The 27,539-nt window shown below is 43.5% G+C and overlaps 1 protein-coding gene across 6 annotated transcripts in view; it reads right to left on the minus strand.

Moving 5' to 3' along the window:
* The window catches only part of ZNF410 (zinc finger protein 410), a 142,822-nt gene that overhangs the window by 73,071 nt on the left and 42,212 nt on the right, over window positions 1–27,539 (minus strand). For all 6 annotated transcript variants that reach the window (XM_069208512.1, XM_069208515.1, XM_069208517.1 and 3 more), the window contains 4 exons: window positions 14,288–14,422; window positions 14,070–14,204; window positions 13,824–13,983; window positions 13,041–13,222 (listed from right to left, as the gene is read on the minus strand). In XM_069208512.1, coding sequence (XP_069064613.1) covers window positions 13,041–13,222; window positions 13,824–13,983; window positions 14,070–14,204; window positions 14,288–14,422 — 612 coding nt within the window. The remainder of the gene's footprint in view (window positions 1–13,040; window positions 13,223–13,823; window positions 13,984–14,069; window positions 14,205–14,287; window positions 14,423–27,539) is intronic.

Consider the following 27,539-nt stretch of genomic DNA (forward strand, 5'->3'; position numbering starts at 1 on the left):
GTTTCTGGGTTAGTGCCCTTCATCAGTAGAGACCCGGGGGTTGCTGGAAATGCCGCCAATATTGTCTCAGGTTTAGTACCACTCCCTGGCTCACAGGTGCGTCTCCAGAGCTCGTCAGCTCAATGGCTCGCGGGAGCCTTTTAAACATGAAGTCCGATTGGGAGCACACTGCCTAACATTCCAGTCGAGTTCGCCCCTTGCATCCTGGTACAAGCAGTTTGAACAATTAACGCTTCCTTGAAAAAATCTGTAGTATTTCACTAAAGTAAGTGTAGACAGTACTGTTCATCTCTAGACACGTGTTTCTGGGTTAGTGCCCTTCATCAGTAGAGACCAAAGAACAACAAAAATATCTGGGGTTGCTGGAAATGCCGCCGATATTGTCTCAGGTTTAGTACCACTCCCTGGCTCACAGGTGCGTCTCCAGAGCTCGTCAGCTAAATGGCTCGAGGGAGCCTTTTAAACATGAAGTCCGATTGGGAGCACACTGCCTAACATTCCAGTCGAGTTCGTAGGGAGAAAAAGGGGGCCCTAAAACACTTTTTGCACATTCTCGGTCTATGGGATTTTTCTAATTTTGACAGCCCAAACCGCTGAACGGAAATACACCAAGTTTGGCAGAAAGCTAGATCTTGGTCCAGAAAGTGTACTTTTTATAATTTGGTGTAAATACGTTCAGTAGTTTTGGAGTGATTTAGGACTACAAATGTAGAGACAAGGATCCTCCGTGGATCTGCTCGCAGTGGCTTTGCAGATCCGGGGGAAAAGCAAGGCCCTGACTGGCCACAATCTGACGGAAAAGTGACAGCTGCCATTTTGTTTGTCACATTGGCTAGGGAGGTGGGAAAAAACGGTGCAAAAAAACACAAGGGGTCATGTTATAGGAATCCTCACCCCTCAGGCCACAGAGTGGTGCTTTAGGGACCCCTATTGGACATAAAATGTACCATTTTTTTTCCGTCTGAACTGCAGATCCTCCGCCGAGCACAACGCGGCCTTCTGTATGAATCCAAGGCAGATCTACGGAACCAAAGAAAAACTGAAGAAAAACCACCCAATGCATCCAACCCCGTGCTGCGCTCGTCCAAAGGCTGTGCACAGCTTGGGTTTGGGTGTATGCGGCCAACCCCCACTGTGCACGGGCGAAGGCCGTTGGCAGTACTGGTTGTATTAACATGCGTGTTTAAAAAAAAAAACATTGAAATTCAATGAAAAAATAAACCAAAGGTTACAGGGACATAATTGTTAAGCTAACATTTTCAACTCGTGCCGGAAAGTAACTTTAGGCAACAAATGATAGTTTCTTAACATAAGTATAACTATGAATTTCTATGGTTTTGTATGGGTAAAACATTAACTATAATGTCCTTGTATCATTTATTTTTTTAGTGAATATATATGTATGTGTGTGTGTGTGTTTATATATGATGTGTACGTGTTTTTCAACTTCCCATCACATCAGTTTTATATATATATATATATATATATATATATATATATATATATATATATATGGAAAATGTCACTTACCCAGTGTACATCTGTTCGTGGCATGAGACGCTGCAGATTCACATGCTGTGCATTATCCTGCCATCTAGTGTTGGGCTCGGAGTGTTACAAGTTGTTTTTCTTCGAAGAAGTCTTTTCGAGTCACGAGACCGAGGGACTCCTCCCTTTCGGCTCCATTGCGCATGGGCGTCGACTCCATCTTAGATTGTTTTTTTTCCGCCATCGGGTTCGGACGTGTTCCTCTTCGCTCCGTGTTTCGGTTCAGAAAAGTTAGATAACAATTGGAAAATTCGACGGTATTGTTTGCGCTCGGTATAGGGTTAGTGATAGCACATCGATACCGAAGAAAAGAAAAGCTCCAGCAGCCCTTCAGGGCTTCCACTCCTCGACGGGGCCTGGTCGGCCCGACCGCATGCGTCTTCAAGGCTCATGGAACGGACCCCATTCCGCTTCTGCCCCAAATGCCACGCTAAGTATCCTTATACAGACCAACATTTGGTCTGTAATCTGTGTTTGTCCCCCGAACACAAAGAGGATACTTGCGAGGCCTGTCGGGCATTTCGGTCGAAGAAGACGCTGCGGGACCGGAGAGCTCGAAGACTTCAAATGGGGTCGACACCGGCCGGACAACCCGACGTCGAAGAAGGGGAGACATTCTTCATTCCAGATTCGGATGAGCCTGAGAGTGAATAGCCGACGAGGCAACAAACTGTGAGTAAACCAGCCCCGACAAAAACTCACTCAAAAATCATGAAAGCCAAGGGGACGCCACCGCAGACAGGCCATGGCTTTACCCGAAAGCACGGTGACCAAGCATCAGCACCGAAAAAGGCTTCACAGCAGCCGAAGACATCCAACTCCGGTCGAGATACCGGCTCCGAATATACTCAGCACCGAGATACCGGCTCCGACCAGCATGTGTATCTGCGGCTACACATGCCATCGAATATATATATATATATATATATATATATATATATATATATATATATATATATATATATATATATATATATATATATGTATATATATATATATATATATATATATATATATATATATAAAAAATCTATAGTCTCTGAAAATAACAAAGTATACATTGAGGTTATAGTTAGGTTATGAATTTACTTGTACAATAAATTCAGCAGCTAGTTGGGGTTCTTTCAAGTAACTATAGCCCGCGCCCTAAGGTAACTGTAACTCGTGCACCCCACCATGCACAGCTTTTTCTCCAAAAATGTGACTGCTAATGCTCATTTATACCTTTAAGGACATTATAGAAGTTGTCATGACTGTTGTAATATCTGGGGTAATTAGTAGTGCATGGCAAGTGCAAGTTATAGTTACCTTAGGGCACGAGTTATAGTTACTTGAAAGAACTCCAACTATAGCTGCTGAACTTCTATAGTTTTGTACGAGTACATTTAAAACCTAACTATAACATCCCTGTGACTTTTTTTCAGTAAATTTCTAAGGTGTTTTTAATTCTTGTAAGTTTCTTCTACTTGCGGCAGGTTTGCAAAACATACTCCACAGCCCTAACACGGACAACAAAAAGGGCAGGATATGTACTGGAGTTAAAACAGTGCAAATTACTTTTAATTTAAGCCCATACAGAACTCATTGAGGAAGCAATTTATCCATATTATATGGAAGTTCCCAGTGATACAGGTCTTCTGGCTCAAAGTGACGCAAAGACTCAGTTAATCTACTGGCATGGCTAGACCACTCACAATAAAGCAATACTTACTGGGGCTTTTCCCTATGACAAAGAGACAGACCGGGTAGGAAATTTATAAAACTGGGCATGGTACATGCTTAAAGAAAAAAAATAGGGACAGGGGAACTCCTTGGGTCACTTTAGAGCTTGAAGCTCTGTCCCCACTGGCCTCTGGCAGCCCTCCTGAGAAAGGTGGCAGTGGGCGACACTCATTCTTCTTGCACCCACCAGCGTCAAACTCCGCAAAGAAAATGATGAAGAATGTACATTGGGATCTGGCAAACGTAAAGTGAAGCACCAGAAGCCAGCTCTTTCTTCTTAGAGAAGCCCAACCACATAATTACACCACAAAGGTTCAACAGCATTGACTGTGAGACAGGCTCGGATCCTCTGACTACTTAAGGCCTCATGAGGGGGGTACATCAGCAGCCATATGGAGAGAACAATCTACTATCACTAACCTCTGCCTAGTGAGAGACAAGGGAGTAACGCGGGGAACAGCGACCTACCAGTTGACTCCCCAATGCCAGACTCTTGAACAACATGTGGCTAGACTAGAGGGCTCCTCAGACCAACTTAAGGCAGACCTACAAGATGGACTACTGAAATGTGAAGACCTGGAAAACTGCTCACGGTGTGATAACATTCGTCTGCAAAGCCCAGAAGAGGAAGCTGAAGGTCCAGACCTAGAGGCATTCGTGGTAGGTATGTTCTTGGAACTTCTGGGGGAGAGCAGCACTGACATTAAACTGGATCGTGTCCACCCAGCTGACACACTGGCCCTGGGCAAGGCGAAACGCCCCAGAGATGTTCTAGCAATGCTACTCTCTTACAAAGTAAAAGAGGCGAGCCTGCAAGCTGCATGAAAGAGGTATTCTTCCAAGGCGCGACATGCCCAGTGATCCAGGATATTGCTCCAGCTACCTTAGCCCGACAGCTACAATTCGGGCCTGTCACTGACAAACTACGCCATGACCATATCAAGTAGAGATGGACTTATCGCTTTGGCCTAAACTTCGAGTACCAAAACAAAACGCATCACATCACAGACTTAGCAGATGTGACAATCTCTGAGCAGGAACACTTTGAGGGCAGTTTGGCAGGACTGTCCAAAAGCCCTAAAGCTGGGGCGGACAGGAAACAATGGCTCTCGCACGGATGTCCCAGGTGACAAGGGAAACACTGGGCCCCAGACTGACCCAAGTTTATTCATCTGGAGGAAGATTTAAAAAAGATGGACACTTAAATACCAATTTGAACTACATCAGAACCCGTTTCATACCTTTATGGTAGGCCCCTATCCGAGAATATGTTCCTTGGCCATTTACAACCTGCCACACTCTCACTGAAGGACTACGTAATGAACATCGAGACCTAATTATTTGACTTAAACTTCTTTATATACTTGTTACCTTAATAGTGAGTTTACGTAGCAAGAATGCTTATGTGGTTTATGATCTACACACTTGCACATATGCAACTTATCCCAATACTAAATGACAGCTGTGTGAACCAGAGTTTCCAAATGTTATTGTTTAGCTGTTTATAACCTTTTACTCTATGAGTGTTACTATGTCGCTGTGTTTTGGGAGGGGAGGGATGGGGGGGACAAGGAGAAGGGCTCTGGGGGAATCTTTGCTGCAAGATGGGGTGGAGAAAATACAGTTGGAGCCCTTGAATGTGATTAGCTCCCTAACAATACAATGGCATTAACCACATAGACATGAAACATTAAGGAGCTAAATTTCCCAGCCAAACGTAAACATATTATGGAAATACATTTCAGAAAAGAGACGCAACATAGTAGCACTACAGGGAACACACCTTAAGCTCAGCAAAGACCAGGGAATATGCCACAAAGCATACCCTCTAATTTATAGATCCTCTGCCCCCACCAAACACCATGGGTAGCCCTCCTCTTTCCCTCATCTCTTACGTTTCAACCAACGGGCAGCAAATCTGATGAGGGAAGAATAATAATGGTAAAAAGGGAAATACTGGACAGGACGTGCAGGACAGCCTCATTTTGTACACCCAACTCAGCACAGGCTACCTTTCTCCACTCATGTCTCACTATTTTGGGGGGAGGGGGTGGTTTGCAGAGAGAGAAATTAAACTAACGGGAGACTTCAACTTCATTTGGGATCAGACACTACATATCACCCGTTCAGAGAGCTCTATAACTGGAAGCTTCAATAAAGCCCTACAAAAAAACAGCCAGTCAGTAGGCTTGACAGATGCTTGGAAGACAACACAGCCTACTGCGCAAGACTATACTTTTTTATCACACTCTCACCATACATATTCAAGATTAGATTATACATTTATAAGTCAGTCATTGGAACACTATCCTGGCAACTAATTTTCACCCAATTTCATTATTAGACCACATCCCTGGAAAGCTTACACTAGATTGGATAGCCCCCATGTCTAAGCTCCGTCAGTGGGTTTTCACCGGTTCTCTTACTAGAAACCACTTCTTTTAAGATGAGATATCGAAAACCATTCAGAAAAGTTTCAAACTGAGAGACACTTGGGATACTAAACTGTGCAATACAGGAGACGCCTTTAAAGCAGTTATAAGAGGGAAATGTACCTCCCTGTTATCTACTTTAATTAAACAAAAAACCCAAGATAGGCTCGCTCTTGAAACAGAACTCCAAACAGCAGAATGGGTACATAAAGCCTCCCCCAACCATGCACTTCAAAGAAAGGTCACAGCTCTTAGAGGAGAAACTGAATGCAATATAATCAAATAGAGCAGAATTTACCATGCTACGCCTTAAAAACATAACATATGAATGGGAAAATAAGGTGGGCAACCATTTAGAACGACAACTAAGGGTTAAACATGAGAAAGACTATGTCAGCCTCATCAATAGAGAGGAGATATAGCCATGTCCGAAGAAGAAAAATCAAACACCTTCAGTGATTTCTACAAAAATCTTTACACGTCCGTGACACCAGGAGAAAAGGCACAGTTAGGCTATTTGAAGACAGTTGATTTACTCAAAGTGACGCCTGACCAGAATGAGGAACAGGATGGCCAGATTAGAGAAGACAATGTCCAAACTGCAATGACATGGGTGTGGAATTTAATAAAACATCTACTTGTCAATGGGACAGGTTGCTTAATAAATCTACTTGTCTTGTAAAAAAATATACTTGTCCCTTTGGTGCCATGTGTTGTGGCAACAAATCATGGCAGCAATCTCATTACAGGAGAGCTCTGATAACAGCCTCTCTGATTATGTCAGAGTTAACACTATAGTAGGGTTTGAATACTAGCAATTTTCTTATTTTGCAACCCATCTGCAGAGCTACATTCAGGGGCTATAGATAGCAGAAAGCAATAATTACAGGGTTGGAATGCCTTTTTGAGCCTGTTCAAACTGACCGTGGTTTTAAAGGTTTTCACCAACTCTTCTCTAATCTTTTCCAAGAAAGGCTGGAAAATTACTCCTGACAAGGTTCAGAAGTAAAACTTCATCCAGGGTTGGGAAAAAAGTGGTTGGAGGAAAAGTGAACCCTCAAGAGATTTTTGCACGAGCAAATCTACACATGCATATTTGCTTGTGCTAAAATATAGTTTACAAATATTTTCTAGGAGTACATTTTCCTGGTCTACTTCTGTAAATCATTGTGAATTCATGAGATACATAAATCTGCACTCATGCAAAAACAAATACCATGGGTACACTTTTGTGAATTTAAGAAAAGAGTAGTTTTGTTCAGTACCATAAACCACTATAGCAATGTGTGCTTTTTGAGACCAAAAAATATTTTTGCCAATGTTTGTTACAAAAGTGGAGGCCCAGCAGCCGCCACAACAATAAAGCTTTACAAAAGCCATGTCAAAACAAGACACACATTGACAAAATCAGAGGACCTACCACCAATGGCAGATCTATTGGCTTTGCCAACGCTTGTTTATTTCCACATTTCCCATAATCTTGTTGAAACTGGTTACACTGACTTTCCATTATGAATACTGTTTTTAAATGCTACCATACATCAAAACATTTTACTAAATGATGCTTCAAAAAAATGGAACATAACATTTCACAGTTTAGTAAAACTTTTTTTCTTGTGGCATTTATTTGTGAACATTTTATTTTGAAAGCAAAGAACCAACAATCTTGCTGTCAACCTTCTGCAAAGATCTGTATTTAATTATACATCATTCTAGGAGCGTTTTACATAGGGTCATATTGTTAAACTTTGCAGATGGTGTACACATTTTTTTACTGGAACCAGTCAGTAGTGCAGTTTGGGCTTACACCATTTATTTAGAACACTCATCCTAATAATAAATAATTAGCATTAATGAGCATAAGTACAAGTTCGAATAGCATTAACATATGGACACAAATATGACCTCAACTGCAGACAATTGCTTTCCCTGTTCCATAATGTAGTACTGTAATTTGGCAGACAAAGGGTTTGTGCTGCAGGGTGTTGGGTCTACTTGTCCCAAAGGCAAAATAAATGCGGAAACGTGTTGTCCTTGAACCCAACCAATATGGCCTGGGAGTCTTTCACACCCCTGCCTGATGGGTTAACAGCCCAATTCTACAAAACCTTTAGCTCAGATGTAGTACCCGACCTCACCCGTCCAATCATATGGCAACCACTCTAATGGTTACCCCCTCAGTGAGCAAATCGCTACTCTCAATCATCCCGAAACAAGGGAAGGACCCACACTAGTGCACCTCCTATAGGCCTTTAGCCTTGCTCAATTTAGATGTCAAACTCCGGGTACCAAATTAGAAAACATTATGCCAGACTTGGTCCATCCAGACCAATCGGGCTTTATTCAAGGGAGTCAGACACATGACAACCTAAGAAGAGTGGTCCACCTGGTCCAAAATGATAGCAAAAAACAGATACCGGTAATTCTTCTGCCGCTAGAAGCCGAAAAAGCCTTCTGCCAGGTGGACTGGACCTTCCTCTTACACACTCTTCGTAAATTTAGCATTAGCGAACATTTCATAGCTATGGTCCAGGTGAACTACGCAAATCTGCTGTCATGGGCGCTGGTCAAAGGGGTAGGCCCAAAACTTTTCAAGTTAGAACACAGCATGCGTCAGGGGTTTCCGCTCTCACTACTTTTATTAGCTCTGAGTATAGAACTCTTCACAGCCAAAATTAGTGCCATGCCCATGTTCGGAGGCATTCCCTTCGGTTCTGTGGATCACAAAATATCACTATTTGCAGATGATGTGTTACTTTCTCTCACCTCCTCATGAATATCTTTAACAGCTCTATAGCAGGAATTAGCTTGCTATGAAACAGTGATGGGTTATCGTAATAATCTCCACAACTCTTTACTTCTAAACTTGACTCTGTCCACACTAGAGATGGAAGCATTGGTGGGTTCAACTCCCTTCCAGTGGGCTAAGAAAGATCCTGCGTATTTAGGGATTAAAATAACGCCAAAGGTTTCTGACCTCTACTGTGCTAACTACCCTCCTCTTCTTCAGCAACTTAAAACTGACCTTAGAAGATGGGTGCCCATGTATTTGTTGTGGCTAGGCTCTATCAATGCAGTACAAATTACGGTTTTACCACAGCTTTTAAATCTATTCCAAGGACTCTCAATAGGGCTGCGCCAAGACTTTTTTCTGAGCTTCGATTGCTAGTGATCCGATTCATGTGGCAAGATCGCCCGTCTCCCCTATAAGCTTTTGTGGCTACCAAAATAGGTAGGCAGACTGGCATTGCCTGACTTTTCCGTATATTGTAAGGCAGCACAACTATGGATGATAATCTGAGTGGTCCCCACGGAAATCAGGTAAACATTGGCACCATATGGATAGAGCAGTGGTTGGTTGTTATGTATGGGATGTATTATGAAAGCCAAAAACAGTCCTACCCTTCAACACCTACCTTAGCACACCTACAAGAACAACTTTAAAAGTGTGGGACACTGTGAACCGGACAGCTGGGTAGGCTACCCTTCCATCTCCTTACACACCTATTTACTTTAATTCTGTCTTCCTATCTCCCCTTACACCTGTCCCTTTGACTTGTGGAGAGAGGGGAGATGCCTCGCTATTTCCAACCTATTCCATGGATAGGATATTCTCACCTTTGAAAATTGCCAACAAGACTCTGGTCTACCGCCCTCGGAAAGATATCATTATACTCAACTGAAACACTGGGCCCTTCATACAGACGTGAGGTTCGCTGCTACCAGAGACCTCTCCCCTATCGAGAAAATCTTAAGATGTATGGGTGGGGCTAAAGGCAATACCTCTTTCCTCTATTCTCTTTTACTGGGTACCTTCACCATGACCAAACTGAGACAAACAGAACACTGGACTACCATATTTGGTGACCCTATATCAGATAAACAATGGCAAAAAGTATGAAGAGACATCTTCAGATTTAACCATTATCTAGGGATGAGGGAAGATCATTACAAATTATTGTTTGATTGGTATCTTTACCCCCTAAAATCAAGAGAATCTACCCAAATACTGATTTATGCTGAAGAGAGTGTGGGTTACTTGGGGATTTCCGGCACATATGGAGCAACTGTCCAATCATTCGACTTCTCTGGTAGGAAATCCTAGCACCGGGTTACCCACTTCCATTCATGTCAAGCTTTGCTATTTTTTGGACTAAGGGACAAGACTCTTAAATGACAAACATCCGGTGACCTCTTCATTATGTGGCTGTGTTTGGGAGGGCTAAAACAGCTTTGGCGGCATCCTGGAAGAAAAGCAAGGCACCCTTGCTAACGCAATTACATGCCAGACTTTAGCAGTCCCTGACAATGGTGAAAATGGAAGATATCTTACAAGAATAACATGAAATCTTTCAATATCTATGGGGTCCTCTAGTCACTTTCCTGTTGAAAGGTCTCCCACCCACAGCATGCCCCACTCACACAACAGTACTTCAACTCTTTCAAATTTGATCCCCCCAATAAAATTGATAGTGCCCTCCAGGTTGCGCTTGGTTGCTCATTTGGGGCTCTCTGACCGCTGGCTCGTGTTAACCCACTACGCTCTCTATGGCTTCACTATGACCACTCATGGTTTACTGTTCAGGGTACATTGGGGAATGGGAGGAGATAAGGTGGGCAAATAATTTACTGAATGGTTACATTAATTTGATGACAGATGTATCAGCACTTTCTAAATTTAATGAAGATGTCACCATCTTTTTGCACCTGAATGTAACATTAGCGTTTCAATGGGAATGTTTGATGTCTTATTCACGCTTCATTATCTCTGTATGGTAATAGTCACTGTTAAAACTCAATAAAGAAAGTTTGAAAAAAAAAACTATGGGGGGGAGTAGGCATTAGCAGAAGAAGATCATATAAGAAGGCTGAGACAGGGTGAAACCATAGTTGAAGATTTAAAGATATAGTATCTGATTATTAACTGATAGCATCTCCCTCAAACCCCCGACCTTCTCACCCCCACAATGGACTCTAGGTCACCAAGAATATATGAGATTGCATTTATCCCTTAAGACTTTTTACAGTTATAGTTGGGAACTGTATTGTTTAAAACTTGTAGGGTATGGAAAGTAAAGAGGAGAAGGCATGTTGAGTTTATTCAGCCAAGCTTGAAGTAAGTAAATACATATTGTAAACAGGGTAGGCAGGTGCAGTTGCTTAAAATTAGTCTGCCTGCTGTTTGCATACGTGGATTTGTAAGGAAAAGAAAATGGTCAAAATGGTCATTGTGCAAGGGCATACATGGAGGGTGGAAGCACAGTGCGATGTGGAGAAAAGGCTGCCAGACAAATAGGTAGTTTCTTTTTTTTTTGCTCAAGTTAAAGATTGTTATGAGATGAAATTATTTTTATGTTATATTATACATTGACTGTATGGATGCTATTGTCATTATGTGATTGAAGTGTCTGCATACTCTACTTATTTAAAACCAACAAAAATAAGGAGAAAAACATGAAGAGGAGTTTGCCGCCCATCTGGGGAAAAAAAATAAAAATAAAAAGCATACCGGCCTTGTGAGAGCCCGTGGCTGCTCTTTAAATTCACAATGGCAACCTGGAAGTGCCATTTAATGAGAAATATATACATTAACAGGGCAGCCAAAGGGTTGAAATTGTATTCAAATATAGGGGCAATGACCAGGAGCAGAGGCCTGAAGTACTTATTTATCTCTAGTTTTTATAAAGTACACCTCAACTGAATAGGTGTCAGAGTGTTGTGCAACAGAACGACAAATAGGATTGAATTAAGCCCTTACACAGGACCAAAATGTAAGCAATGAAGGTATGGTGTCAAAAAGATAAAGATAACAGTTCTAGCCAGTCCCAATATGTTGTACAGAGAAGAGAGAACATAGAATTAAAGAAGAAAGCAGCTGCTACATGTCGCAGGATGGGGGAGTGGAGAAATAAAAAAAAAGGAGGCAAGGGGGTTTAGAAGAACAGACATAATGGAGAATTATGTGGGAATAGGTTGCAGCATTTGAATACAAGGAAGAAACTCTTGAGGTAAAGTGGCCTCAGAGAGAAACGTGCCAAGAGATGAGTGAAGAGTCAGCATGGAAGTAAAGTGATTACGAGAACAGAGAAAAATGAAGGAACAGGAGTAGAAAATACTCAAACAAATAGTACCACTCTTGTATCTTCAACAAGCATTTGACTCATTCTTTATATCAATAACTATAGTAGTGGTTATACCCTGAGTAATTCTTCACTATCTATTTTGAGCAAATTCCATTGCCCACCTTTGTACCCAAGCCATTTTTTAGTTCCTCCTACACGTACCTCTCTCAGATCTTCTGTGTCATAGTGTCACTTACACACAAGGCAAGCAGGTAGAAAGCAGTGGTAAAGGACATGTTTATATTCCATAATAATGACCCCCACACTGAAGCATATCAGCAGAATCAATGTACTCATAGAGGAAGCTAGTCTCAATCACTTTCACTCATCCACAGTTACTAAGAGATGCTGCACATATTCAGATTGAGCATCCTCCATGTGGGTGGTGATAGTGTCTATTGGCATGATAATGAGTGTCAAACTCTGCACTGCTAATAGGCACCAGGTTGTTGCGTGTACGTTCTTGATCTCCAAGTTAAAAATAAAGTCAAATACCGCCAATGGGATTGTACATCCCATGTTCTGAAATAGACAAGCTGTTCTCTATAGACTTTATCTGCTACAGTGTCATAGAGGAAGATGACAAGGACTGGGTGGTTGTTCTTTTGACACGAATACACAGTATCTAAGCACGTGCTCAAATGCAAACTGTTTCAGACACAATGCATAAGAAAAAGATATTTAGGAAGCAATGCAAAACAGAAACATATTTTTAAAATAGTGAAAACTGCAAAAAAGAAGGTTCTGTTATATGGAAAGTTACTGGGCATGACAGGAGGATTCTATCCCAATTAGCAGAAAAAAGCAGCCAGTGCGAGCCGGTCAACCATTAATTAGGCTAAGAGCATGAGACCACATACAAAATACATATGCACGGAAGGCATCTAAGAAACAGTTTTGGTCCTGACTAGATGGAAAGTTACTGTTTAACCAAGGGAGTAGATGAGAGCTGGGACATAACAGTACAAATACCAGCCCAATCATGTTTTGGTGACAAATTGATGACTTTCTCACCACAGATGTCTGCAAAAATAAAGCTGCAAAACAGAGAACAGATGAAACTCCAGTTGTTGTTTCAGTTCATTGGAATATCGCAAGAGCCAGGCAACTACCTTGAGTTGTATGCTGATGAAATATTAAAGTAGCTCAAACTCAACACTTCCTGACAATGTATCACAAATAACTTGTGACATCTGCAGTGTTCACAGGCACCCACCGGTATGAGTCCGCAGATGGTTCTTCAGATTTCCAGCAGTCGTGAATTGTTTCCCACAGCTGACCTCTGTGCATGTAAATGGTTTTTCACCGCTGTGTGTACGCATATGCACGTCAAGCCTCTGTGAGACATAAAAGCTTTTACCACAGCCTTCCTGAGGACATGTGAAAGAGCGATCATTCCTGCAGAGACAGAAACCAAGTTGGGACGTTAGCAATGTACTTTTTTGAGTGACTCATTAGTTTAAATTTCACTCTTTGTGGCACAAATAAAGATTTATAAGTCACGAAGCAATGATGAAATGAGGAGTGAGAGAGAGATATTGTAATCAAGAGATATTGTAATCTTTAATCTTAGAATGTTATACTTTCGTATTTTAAATAAAACACAGATATTCACTACTGTTTTAGCTGATGTTCTTAACACCTCTATGAAATGTTAAAATATCGCATTTCTAAGCATTTTATCCTTAAAAGAAACAATGTTAAAATCAATCTAGGAAGATATTCACAATGAACAAACATGCATTGAATCCAGTTATGTAACCGTTCAGTTTGAATATTTAGATATTATCCTGGTACAGATAAAAAGAACAATATAGATCAGTCACACGGGCACCGCATTTAGTTACCGATAGTTGCAACAAAAGTCTACATGAGCAGATATAAACAGTTTATCCTTATAAAAAGCAAATGTGTATCTGTTCACATTTGCATTCTATAAGGAATTGGCCCAACTCGCAGTAAGTCCCCAAGGGTAGGAAGCGGAAGCTAGTCCGATCACCTGTGTGTTTTAAGGTGGTATTTACGGTGTGCAGGCCAGACAAACGTTTTTTCACAACCCTCAAATGTGCACTTAAGTCTCTTTTCAACACGCTGATGGTGTGGTATGGGATTCGTTTTTTTGGGCTGTCCATTACCGGAGCAAGCTTGTGCATTTTCCCCTGAAACAAAAAGGATAATCAATGAAGCACATCAAACCATGCATCGACGAAGCCAAGCGTATCGGTGTGTTTAAGGTAATATTTACCAAGCACTGGCCAGGCAAATGTCTTTTCACATCCACTGAACGTGCACTTGAGCTTTTTCTCAGAACGGGAATAGTATGGGTTCACATTAGCCTCTTTCGGTTGGCCATCTCCTAAGCAACTTTGTGCATTTTCTCCTGAAAGAAAAGTAGGATAGTAACTAATCAAACCGTGGATCAGTACAGCTGAGAAGATCTGTGTATTCTAAAGTAGTATTTACGGTGTGCAGGCCAAGAAAACGTCTTTTCACAACCCTCAAATGTGCACTTCAGCTTCTTCTCTGCACGTGGATGGTGCGGGTATGGGTTAAGTTCTTTTGTCTGTACATCTCCTGAGCAACTATGTGCATTTTCCCCTGAAATAAAGGAGAAGAAAACAACCCATCAAACAATACAAGCATACCCAAAATGAATGCTTGCACATTCAATCGATGGTCAAAGCCACATTTCCCATTCAACAAATCACCATCTCAAAGCTCTGCCACTTCTTTTATCTAACTTGTAACCCAGGCATTGCACACAAGGTCACGAAGAAAAACTATCTTAGCATGAATACACATGAGGCGGGAGAAGGTGATGAAAACTTTCAATCACATGGTTAAAAAGCTGGAAGAACAAATAAAAACCTTACGCAAACCCCAGTAAAGTGCATAATTCAGGCCTAGACACCATGAAGCTTGCTGAACCTGTGGCAAGCCAACTGTAGGCTTCTAATTCCAAGCCTACATAACTAGCACAGAATAGGATATAGGTCAGCAGTGTCGGATAGAATACAGTATGCAGGGCAGATATGCTACTGGGAAACAATACAAAGTGAAGGAAGACCAGAGAAAACAGGTCTGGAGACCATGTGTGGTGTTTGAGACAATCTCAAATTATTCTGCATGCTACTGCGTTATAATATTGCCACTGCCTTTTATAAAATGGGGCAATTTTAGCTCCATTGCAAAGGTTCTGGTCTACTTGGAAGATGCAGAATTCCAGGCAAGTATTTCTTAAAGGGCACAGACCTAGGAAACTTCAAAAGCAGCAGGGATATTTATGGAGTTACAACAGTATCATCTGCACCCAGGTGATTATTTCACTATTCACTGATTTACCTAACTGTGTTTTATGCTGTTTATAGTTGTGTGGTTGGCTTTACTGAGTGTTAGTTTACACATTCGCTGATTCATAGTAATTTAAATAATTTACCCCTTTAGAAGACGCCGGTGTTTCTATGATAGTCTACTGGATTAAGGGCATGATTTAGGGTTCAGCCAATGGGTTACTCCGTCACACAAGTGGCGGATATCCTGTATACTACTGCAAGTGCATTACATCCAATGGGACTTGAAATATGGCGGACGTGATATCCACCACATTTGTGATGGAGTAACTCATCCACCAAACTCTAAATCAAGCCCTTAGAACTTTAAGTGCTACTTTCAGTAATCAGCCATAAGGGATATAAGTTTAGCGCTGCAGATTCACTTTACAGCTACACAAGCAAAGTACCAATAAGTACATTAAGTTATTTAAAATATACAGCAACTTCTGTACACCTCTAATTAAGGCAGCTCCATTCACAATGCGCGGGAGCACTGCCACTTTGCAATCTGTGCAGGGCACTGCTTTGAACGTAAGAGGTAGTAAGCACAAGGAAAAAAAAACACTCTTCAACACAGTATATTCCGAACCTCAGTTCCACAGCAAATGGCCACCAACTGGACTTTAGCTTGATTGTCCAGAGCCATAGGAGCGAAAGAGGCAGTCACTGTGAACAGAGTTTGTATAGGTCTACAAAAGAGTTATTAAACATGTCGAACAGCATATAGCTCAATGTATGTGCATTCCCATACTGCACCATCAATTACCATTTTAAGACTGATGGAAAGGTTGGAACTTTTCAAAATGTGATTTTATTACTAAAAGATGAAGTGATATGATAGACATTAGCATATCAATTTGTCTTTTTTGTTCCTAATGCATGCACTGTTTTTGTCTGTACAAACTAGTGCTGCTTCAACTGAGGCCACCAATCATACGTACTGCATTCTGTTTTCTGGACTTGAACCATGAATCAAGGCATGGTTCCAAATTAATTACTGACTTCCAACTTCAAATTCTTTCTCATTCACAACTCATTTTAAAAAACTTTCAGTTTTCAATATTGCTTTTTTGCATATTACCTTTATTAATTACTCTATTAATTTGATTATCCTATTTAATTTTCTACACAGTCTAGACCCCCTAAGAAGACATCGTGGAGGGTGCCTGCAGACCACAGGTTGGGAACTGTGCCTTCAGACAACAAAATGACTGTCATATAGGGTGTACGGAGGCTGAGTCTTTGTTAACAATAAAAAACGTATGCATTTCAGGCCTTATATGATCATTAATATTTGAATCCAACATGTGTCCTTTACATGGCTGGATCAGGCAGCTATAAAAAAAAAAACTCATTATAATGTGAGAAGACAGTCCGGTTTATCACAGATGTGGCCTTCTCACAACTCTTCGAGATTGAAAAATAATCTACCCACGACCTACTCCTGAATCAGTTTCTTAAAAAGGAAAAGCCAGGAACCCCCGGTTATTAGATTGGTAGATATCTCTCATATGTAATTTTCCAATTACCCATTAAACGCTTGACCTTCATTTTGGATAATGAATAAGATGATGGTACTCTGACCGTCCTGGCCCCTTGACATCAGGAAAAGATGAGGCCAAATTAAAATCTGCACCCAACATAATAATAGCACAGTACTGGGACAGAACCAACTATGAAAAGGAGTTGGATCTTTCAAAATAGAGGTATAAACATTTGCCAGCATACTTCTTTCCCAACCATCCTGAAGAATCAGAGTTACTATCAAGAAATCCTACATTGCTCCCTAAAATTTGAGCACATGAGCACACATTGTTTGTGAGATATTAAAGATAGTCCTTTTTTTGAGGTATCAGTGTAGAATGGATTGTTTTCTGCACTTATTCCAGCTACCTTTCATTATTTCAGATAGATACTGGGTTTCCAATAAGTAAATATACCTTTTCTAAACATACCAAAACCAATTTACATTTTTGCTTATTATTCAACCATTATCATTTAATGAAAAATGGCCTTCTGTTATATCACTAATACAATTCTGCACAGTTTGTTTATTCTGTGCCTCTTTTTGTCCTACCCACTCCTATTCTCTCCCCTCTAGTGCACCACAACTTCCCCACGCCCTTTTATAATTTGCGCTCCTTCTAGAAGCGGTGAATCTATGCCATACATAGCAAATCCCCTTTCCCCTACTCAGAATACAATGTTAAGTATATTCTTCAGAAATACATGATCTGACAGTGACATTCATCTCTCCTTCCCAACACCTTTTTTATTTTCCCTAAAAACTATTATAAATGTATCTTTCCTAAAGCTCTGCAGTTTTTTTCTTCAATATGCTAAAAAAATCCTAGACTTCCTCACGCTCAGACATGGTAAATCGTTTTCCCTGCCAATTAGCTTTTAAGTTACACACTGCAACTCTATAAGTTGGTACTGCCAATCATCAGGCTTGTTCTAGAACCAGTTCCCATGAATGCGTAGGCCCAAGTGCCAGCAGCTTCCCTCCCCTTTTCCCCCCTGCCATCTGGCATATCCTCCTCCCACTTGGCAGCCGACCGCTCTCAGAGACCCCAGGTCCCTAACGGAGATGGTGGCTGAGCATGGGCTCGCCGCAAGAAGACAAGGGCCACCACAGAGTGGAAGTCAGTACCTGCACTGCGTCAACACTATGCCCCCGGCTCCCTCACCTGATCATGGGTTGTGGCGATACTGGGGATACGTTCAACTTAGCAGGGAACGGAGGTCAGAAGAAAGCCACATAATTGGCCAGTCTGGTAAGCCCAGAGGTGTGCAAGCTCTGCAAGGTCAGGAGAGGGTGGCGGGTGCGTCTTGCGCTCCAGCCATGCAGCTCGGAAGGCGAGCACCAGAGCACTGGGCATCGAGGCATGCAGGTCAGATCCTGATACCACATGAAGCAGCCAGCTTAGTATTTGGTGTGGTTTGTGCCTCCAGGGTGCCCCATTAATAGTTTAGAACAATTTTGTGCCCTTTGGAGTTTGGGCTAATAAAGCAAAAGCTCACACAATAAAGAGCTTTTGTTAAACTGTGCCACAGACAGAGTTGCGAAAGAGAACTCTTTTGACCATGGACTATGAACCAAACTCTCAAACAACTCAGGTTACTGCCCCCACCGGGATTATCTACACTCTTCTTTTGCCAATCTGCAAATTATGGGTCTGTGTAGCCTTCCAGCGCCGTGCCATGTCTTCAAGACACACGTCAATAATTGCATGCACGGTTTCTTGAAGACAAAAGTACGTTTAAGGGTACTCCTGGTTCATCGTACATTGCTACAAATCTGTGGCAAAACAGTCCTACCTAAGTAACCGCTGGTCCTTCTAAGTGATAAAAAAATGTTTTGCGCCTACGTCTGTCAGAGTTTCCAATTTTAGACCTCTGCCCAAAGTGGCTTATAACAGCAAACAACAACCACTGCAGAGGTTGCAACCAAATCCCTGAAGCTATCATGCAAGTAATCTGCGTTTGCCCAGCGTTCCTGAACAAGTGCAGGGACCAATTACACTGCTGTTTTGAAATTCTGGAAATATGACCTCGTCTGCATATTTTCTGATGATTGTGGGTATTATAGGAGTGAATGCTTTAATTATAGCTTTCTTGCTTCTGGATGCTCCTACAAAGAGTTGAAGAAGGTCTTTCTTATGCCTCCTCCTATTAGAACCCAAGAATAAATTCTGACCAAGAGTATTTTACATGACCATCTAAGTCTCAACTTGAATGTATTCGTTGGACTTCTGCATTTGTGTCCAGAAGCTACTTTAGACTCTGCTGGACTATGATCCAATCTGTTTCTGACAACTGAATTGGCAATCCTCATGGGACTCCTTTTATAATTGGGTTTTAAATCTTCTATTAGTAGACATGTCTCTCTTCTTCCATCATCTTTCTGGAATTTATTTCAGATTCCACCCAGGGCCTTGTTACATTATGCAGATTTGTACAATGCAGTATCACAGACGAGGGTATCCTAGCGTTGAGCAGGCGGGAGTCTAGCCAAATCTAGGGCATAGTAGAACTACTTGAAAATCCAGGTCTTCAGCTTCTTTGTTTAAATTAAGAAATGAGGTAACTCTTATGAGTAGTGACAGGTCTTTCTGTGATTTAGGGGCAATGTGAGAGAAGGCTCGAACACTGATCTGGTTTTCCGTATAAATGGGATGTGTCCAAGTAGGAGTCTGGATGAGCAGAGGTGGTTGGAAAATTTGTGAAAGCACATGCAATTGAATTGTGCTGGACCAGTGTTATGTAGTACCTTGCAGGTTTGGGTAAGGAGTTTGAATTGTGCTTGTTTTTGTAAGAGGGAGCCATGGGAGCTCCTTCAGGTGTGGTGTGATGTGATGTAAGCGCGGCATGAGAGGTTGAATGTGATTCTAGCTGCTAAGTTCTGAATGGTCTGCAGCTTTCTGGCGAGTTTTGAATTTGTTTTCATCTTTTAATTGTTTTTGTTACAGCAACGCTGAACATACCACCTTTCACTATACATTAATTGATGGACGGAATGCTGAACAATGTCAAACATTCACCCCCAGTACAGAGATCTGGGCCTAAATCCATCGTTTTTTTGCTGCCCATTTTAGTTTCTACTGCCTGCTGTGATGTTTGAATTGCCTGCAGGATAGCATTTACTCAGTCTGCAATGAGGAGTGAAACCCCGAAACCGGTCCCAGGATGCTTGTTTCCATTCCACTTTGGACCCAGCCATATGCAAATCAGTCTTGACCCTGTTCCCAAAAGGGAACAGTCCAGCCGGAACTGCTAGGCCAGGTCTTCCCTGGACTGGAAACAAGCATCCTGGGACCGGTTTCGGGGTTTCACTTTTTTTATCACCTGAGGAAGCATGGGACTGGCTTACAGAAGAAGGCACCGGAGTTCGGAGGGGCCCTCTTGGCCTGACAGGATGCCCTCTGGGGGGTAGCCTTGTCCCCCAGTTGGAGCTGAGAAGAGGCCGGAGGCGCACTAGGTCCCGTCGCAGAAGGCCGAAAAACACCAATAACTCCTTGGATGGGGACATTGAACTAAAAACCGGTGCCCAGGCGGCTGCGGTGGCTCCCTGGAGGTGCGGGCCCCAACAGAGGAACTGGATGGAGATCGCCTGAGCCAGTCCCCTGCACTCGGTGAACTTTAGAATCACGAAAAGGTCCGCACCACACCGAGAAAGACTTATCTTGCCCGGCATAGGCAGGGATACACTGGAGCAGAGCCATATATATATAAGTTACTATTATATCCATTGCGTGATACTTAGGGCGCAGCCGCCATTATTTGATTGCATTTAATCCGCTTAAATGGAGGGGTCCACCACTCCGCTCTAGTGATAGTCCTTCTAACTGTGACACCCCTGTTGGGTAGTTGGGCGACAGATGCTCCCCGGGTAGAAGTATGGAGTGGGGGGGAGTTGAGGGGTATGAATTTTTCATTAAGGTTTAGCAATGTGGTTTTAATAAGTTTTCTTTGTTGTTTCTATCCTTGTACTCATTATTCTCCTTCCTTTTACTTGGCGCGGGCGCTCTGGGGCCCCAAGGTGGGATCCCAACTTTCCAACACACTAACACAATGCATGTGTGTCCCTACCTGACACAGATCCTCTCATTGTCCTCTCATGGACAAAATTAAGAGGTCCGCAGTGTTCAGTGCCCTTCGCAGATACGCCCCCTCGGTGGTCCTGTTGCAGGAGACCCACTTGCTTTGTACCAAGTAGCCCATGCGGTCACGAGGGGGATACGACTAAGTATACCACTCAGGGTTCTCGAGGTGTTCCAGAGAGGTAGCTATTCTCATCCACCGTTCGGTACCAATGGTGGTTAGTACCACGAGGTCGGACCCACAGGGTAGATTCGTGGTGGTAACCAGACTGCTTTTCGGGCTGCCATTTAACCTTGTGTGCGCTTATGCCCACCCCCCCCCCCCCCACCCCCCCGGCTGGGTTCGACATTTTCATACTTACACTCGGCCAAATACTTGTGGACCTCCCCCCGGGAACCACATTGATAGGAGGCGACTTTAACTCCGTCCTAGACCCCAGATTGGATGCCTCCGGGCATGTTTCCGCCAGTCGGTCCGGAAGGGCGTCGAGCTTGAGTGGTTGGGCAGAGAGCCTGGGTCTCTGCGAGGTGTGGAGGACCTGGCACCCCAGGACACGACAATATACACACACCTCAGCCGCCCACCAGTCACAGGCTAGGATTGATCTTGCGTTCATGCCTGCACTGGATATCTCTGGAGTCACAGGCGCAGAGATACTGCCTCGCGGGGTCTCAGACCATTCACCACTGCTGATTCGGTTGGGGGGGAGTGGACCCGGCCCAACGTCCGATGTGGCGCTTAAATGCGTGGCATCTGCAGGAGGAAGAGTACACCCTGAAGATCAGAGACCACCTCACCTAATACTTTGACCGTAACGTAGGATCGGTCCGATCTCCGGACATGGTCTGGGCTTCGTGTAAAGCAACCCTTAGGGGACACGCCAAACATCTTGTGTGCATCCGGGAGCGTGCTTGCGATTCTTGAGTGGCGGAGATGGAGGCCAGGACGCTTCGCATTGAGAGACAGGATGCGCTCGCTGCCTCAGCCTCCTCTCTGAGGCAACTTACTATGGTCAGGGAAGAGATTAGACAGCTGGTGCTGGAATCTGCGAAACACGCCTGGAGAGCAACAGTGCCCCGAGTCTACGGCTGGGGGAACAAAAATGGAAAGCTCCTGCACTGGCTGGCCTCTCTTCCGCTGGCCGACAGAGTCATCTCTGAAACTGCGGATGAGTCGGGAATGCTCGCTAAGACGCCCGGTGATATCGCGCAGTGCTTTGCCGCTTATTACACACGATTATATGCGGAGCGTCCCCGGTCTTTAGCTGAAAGGGAGTCTCCTCTCCTAGACGACATCGCCCTTCCCAAGATCTCGCAGGCAGCCTAGGGAAAGCCTAGATGGAGCCATAACACTTGCCGAAATCACAGCAGCAATAGCTAGCCTGTCATCGGACAAAACGCCCAGTTCAGACAGCTTCCTGGCAGGGCTCTACAGCAGATGTGGCGATATCCTCAGCCCCCACCTGCTGGATATGTATGACGAGGCCGAGCAACAAGGCTGCTTCCCCTCTGGAATTGATCAAGCCACTATTGTGGTGATCCCCAAGACACAACCTCCGTTGCATTATTGCTCGGCATACGGACCGATTTCTCTCCTGAACACTGAAATTAAGGTGCTATCGACCGTGCTCGCCACCAGGTTGAGGAGTGTACTCCCCTCGTTGATACACCCGGACCAGTGTGGATTCATGCCTGCTCGCAGCACCAGACACTGCATTAGACGCTTACACGTCGCCCTGGCGCATCGTAGGGCCCTGGCTCAATCACCTTTGGCACTCCTACTACTCGACTTTGAGAAATCCTTCGACACTGTGGACTGGTCCTACTTGGAGCATGTCCCACTAAGCAACGGAATCGGACCCAACTTCCGGGGTCTAGTGAGGCTACTCTACTCTAACCCAACTGCACGTGTCCGGGTGAATGGGGTGGTCTCTGAGCCGTTCCCCATCCGTTGCGGCACTCGTCAGGGATGCCCACTGTCCCCGTTGCTCTTGGCACTCGCGATAGAACCCTTGGCGAAACTATTGAGGGAGGACCCTCTGGTGGAGGGCTGGTCATGGCCTGCGAGCCCGGAGGATCAGGTGGCACTATACACGGACGACGTCCTTATATATTTTTCTAACCCAACCATGAGTGGCCCGCAAATCCTACAACTCCTAGACCTATTCTCACAGGCCTCCGGCCTGACCTTGAACCCGGGCAAGTCCCTACTAGTCCCCCTACACCCCTCCAGAGAATGCGTCGACTGGCAACAGAACATCCCGATCCGGTGTAACCGCTTTAAATACCTCAGAATACACATAGCCTTATTACCCGAACTAGCTTGGGAACTCAATATTACTCCACTTACTAGGAAACTCAGAGACGACCTCCAGCGGTGGCGGAGCCTGCTCCTTAACCTGCTTGGTAGAATAGCACTTTATAAAATGATAATACTCCCTAGGTTCCTGTACTTACTACGAAACTTCCCACATCCAGTTCCCCGGAAGTGGTTTAGAGAGCTAGAAACAATGGCACGACAGTTCTTATGGCACGACTCACGCCCCAAGTTGGCCCTTAGTACCTGCCAAAGGGATATTCACGACGGTGGGTTTGGAATGTCCAACATATACCTCTACCACCTTGCAATGCACCTACTGGTGATTAACGACTGGGAGGGGGCTGGACAGACCCTGCATACAGTCTGGAACTTCAAATAATGGGCTACCCCTAGTACTTTGACTCACTGTACGGAGGCCCGATCCCCCAGGAAGCCCCAGAGGTGACTAGGGTGGTTCTGGTGGGTTGGCGAGCGGCTCAGAAGGTATCGGGATGGTGGGGCCGCCTCACCCAACAGACTCCTCTCTGGCGGGGGTGGGGGGGAGACTGGCGGTGGTTTCCGCACTGGAGGGCTTCCAGAAATGGGATATCATCGGAATATCCACCCAAGGTGATGTCTGGGGGTGGTCGGCTAGCTTACCGGGACCGCCCGTATCAGGGGGGTGGTGACCCCTCAGACACATATGTCCGGAAGAATGTTCCTTTGTTCATCACCCAAATCACCCAGATTGAAGAATCGACTGAGGTCCATGCTGCACATTTCGTAGCTCATATTATTTTATCTAATTTACTGTTAAGTTTATCAAGCCATGGTTTATCAAACATGTGTACTCATGGTCGGTGGGTCCTCCAGGGCCTTAATGCGACCGAACCAGAATGCCAAGTGATATTATATTGTTTGTATTTTCTTTGTTAAATGTCTTTTTCCCCTTTTTTCTTTTCTTTCTTGCAAAATCAATAAAAGTTCTTTATCAAAAAAAGTATACAGCTTATCTGGTCTCTGTGTACCAGAGCTGGGATAACTTTTGCTAGGGAGAGTGCTACTATTTTTGCCAGTATCTTGACCTCTGTGATCAATAGGGGGAACGGTCTGTACAAGGCCCTGCTGGTTTCGTAAGTTTGGGTATCACCACAATCACTGCCCATTGCAGATCAGGTGACAGTTCTCCTGTCTCCAGTGCTTCCTCAAACATGGCTAAAATGTGGCGACCCAATATTGAATGGGTGTGTTTATAGAATTCCACTGGTTTGCTGTTAGGTTCCAGAGTTTTCCCTATTTGCATCAAACTCAATGCTTCTGAGACCTCCCCTAGAGAAAAGTCCTGGTTCAAGCACCTCATGTCCATATACTGGAGACAAAGGACAGGCAGATCTTTGAGGAAGGCCTTGATGTCAGCATCTGCTGTGGAGCATCGTTCCCTATACAAGTCTCTAAGGTATTGTGAAAATGTCTCAGCGATGTCACTACTGGTGAGCTTTTTGTCCATCTCAACATAGAGGGTGTCCCCATAGTCCAGCTTGCTTTAGACTAAGGGGTGTGTCACAGTTTCCGGTTGCTGAATGGGAGCCATTTGAAAATCTTCCTCAGCATCTTCAGGGTATGGAAACATGAGGCGGTGACTTGGGCAGTTGAGTTTGCTGTTGATGATGATCCAAGGGTTCTTGGCGTGGGTGTCAGTCCTAACTCTGTTGGTCACCAAGTGGAGTCCCAAGATGAAGTGCTCTTTGTGAAGATCATGATTTCAGTCTTGTCGGTGTTCAGCTTTAGACAGATCTCCATTCAGTGGGAGATTTCAGTCACACAGGTATTGAACTTGATCCACGTGCTGGGCATTTGTCAGTGAGGAAGAGAATGAGTTGTGTGCAGTGTCAGGCTGACTGACTGGGTCCTTCTAGTCAGGAAGGATCAGATCCATTGGAGTGCATGTCCCTGGATTCCAATGTCGAGTAGGCTTTCGGTGAGGATTTGCTGGGAGACCGTGTCAAATGCTACAAAAAGGTCCAGAAGAATAAGTGCTGCTGTGCCTCTTTTGTAGAGAGACATACAGACGTCATCCTCGGCAGCAAGGAGGGCAGCCATGGGTTTACAATGAAATTTAGGTGGTTGAGTTCCAAAGGTATCATTTCCAACTGACGTAAAAACCTGCAATGTTATTGTGGGCAATCCACTTCATTTTCTACAGCCAATAGAATGGCTAGTTTCTGCTTTATCATTAGGAGAGCTTGCGTCATTTTTTTGTACCTGCAATAACCTCAGAGATTGAGCACTGGGGGTTATGATGATAGAAGTGGTGCCATGTAGAGCAATGTAAATGTTAGCAAAGGGCGTTCTTAGTGTGTGCATGTTGGTGGAGATGAGAGCCATATTAGAAGACACATTTCAATATTTACTCCTTCTGTTTTGAGTACTGCCAGGTGGTGCAGGTGCAAGGGGCCCCAAACCTCTAATTTGTAAGAAAGTACACAGTTACCTGTAAATGCCTAATAACTTCTCTAGCACAGCCTAAATAACCTGTAAATTCTGTTGGTCTCAATAAGGGTAAGGGGTGTATCCCACAACGTCTGTCAGCTTTGACCTGGTAACATAAATAGATCCATTTTAATAGGATTGATTACACGTGGTAACATCCCCTGAAACCACTTTGTAGATAATTGACATGGAGTGTACATTTCAGTTATATTAGCCTGCAAGTACTGAGTAAAGAACTCACTAGTAGCATTTGCTTTGGGAAATGTTGCCCATCAGTAAAAGGGTTTAAGTGGTATCATGGTTATTCACCCCAACCACAGATGTTAAATAACGTCCTGCAACGGCCTAACCTCAAGCAATGTGGTGAGCAGTAAGGCTGGGTTTAAAGACATATCCGATACACAAATCAGCATTTCTTTTTTAATTAAAATGTTTATCAAAAGATAGCAAGAAAAAGCGTCACATTTCCCTATCTAAAAGAGAAAGTCAATGTACTAAGCAGATGTCGCCGTCCAAAGTTCGATTTTCTGAACCACTGTAGTCTTATAAAGAAGTGACCCCACCGTTTGGGCACTACTGACACTAGTCAAAAGCTTTATGCCCCCAGTTCCTGTTAAATTTTCCACGGCCCTCTGACCATTTTCCTAACCTGTAGATCACATGGCTGGGAAAACATAAAACGGTCTCAGTAGCCTTCCTGTCAGCATAGTTCACAACAACTTATTAGAATGAAGACTACTTCGGATTTGCAAGAAAAGCATATTAACATACTTGAGATCCACTACATAGTTACGAATCATCTTATCTTCATTAAGGATATGGCCACTTTATTTTTTATGTCACTGGACATTGTACAGACATCATATAAGCATGCCTAATAAGCAATCAACCTGAGTTTTTAGATCTGGATACACAGTTCTTTGTGCCAAGCCCTCTCTCTTAAGAGCATGTTTTGAACTTTCCAAATCATCTGAAGCCATGTGGATAAATGATGATTGTGTGTGATCAAATGAAAATATAGAGGATTCACCACTTTCTCACAAGGAATTGATAAAAGCATGGTAACAGACAGGAGGTTTGGAAGATCAGAATATCAGCCTCCACAAAGCAAGCACCTTCTTGGCCAAAGCATCAAAACTCTAAGATTTTTGCCAGGCTTCTTTAAGGGGAAGGTGTTGATCTAGTGTTGGCAGGTGGCATAGCAGACTATGCTTTCTGTAGTCAGATGAATCCTCAAAAGGCTATTTGTGCTACATCTGACCACTTTCTCCTAGTCGCTTTCTTAGTCCCAGTGAACAATAAAAATATTACTTTGTAAAGTCCTTATTCTAACAGGGGATTTTTAAGAGGCTGCAAAAGCTCTGAATTGTATGTCAGTGACTCTAAATCATCATAAGCATATTATTCCATACTTCTGTCCTTCGCACTCCTACGTTAAGTGCATTGACCACCTTCTTAACAACTGAACAACTCAGAAAGGGCAAAGAAGTCACTAGAAGGATCTAGATGGGGGAAAGGTGTGACACGTAGGGGTGAGTAGTGAACCAATCTGCATTTTACAAGCCTTAGTAATCTGCATCAGTGCCTGTGGGACAGCTAGAATAATGGCTGCTTTAAATCAACACTCTGCAGACTGTGTGTGTTGAACTACGTGGCAGGAGGGTGTGTACATACAGCTAACAGTTAAGAGTCTTGTGTTTTTGCATCTTCTGGCCAGGAAGCTGTATGTGTAAAATTATGCAGTTGTGATATTTATGTACAGAGCTTAAGAGTAGGAAGCTATGTAGAGAATCACAAGGTTGTGCAATTTATATAGGCATCAGCCTAGCATAAGGTTATTTGGGAGCATCTGCAAAGCAAGAATGTGTCCCGGTCTGAACGTTGTAGGCGTAGAGCAGCAAAGAGAGACCTAGCTCTGTACACAGCATTCTGGAGAAGAAGGTATGTGTTTACAGCAACTTTGAAGAAAGCAGGATCTAGCAACCTACCAA

The sequence above is a fragment of the Pleurodeles waltl genome, chromosome 9 (genome assembly GCF_031143425.1).
Source record: "Pleurodeles waltl isolate 20211129_DDA chromosome 9, aPleWal1.hap1.20221129, whole genome shotgun sequence".
Lineage (NCBI taxonomy): Eukaryota > Metazoa > Chordata > Amphibia > Caudata > Salamandridae > Pleurodeles > Pleurodeles waltl.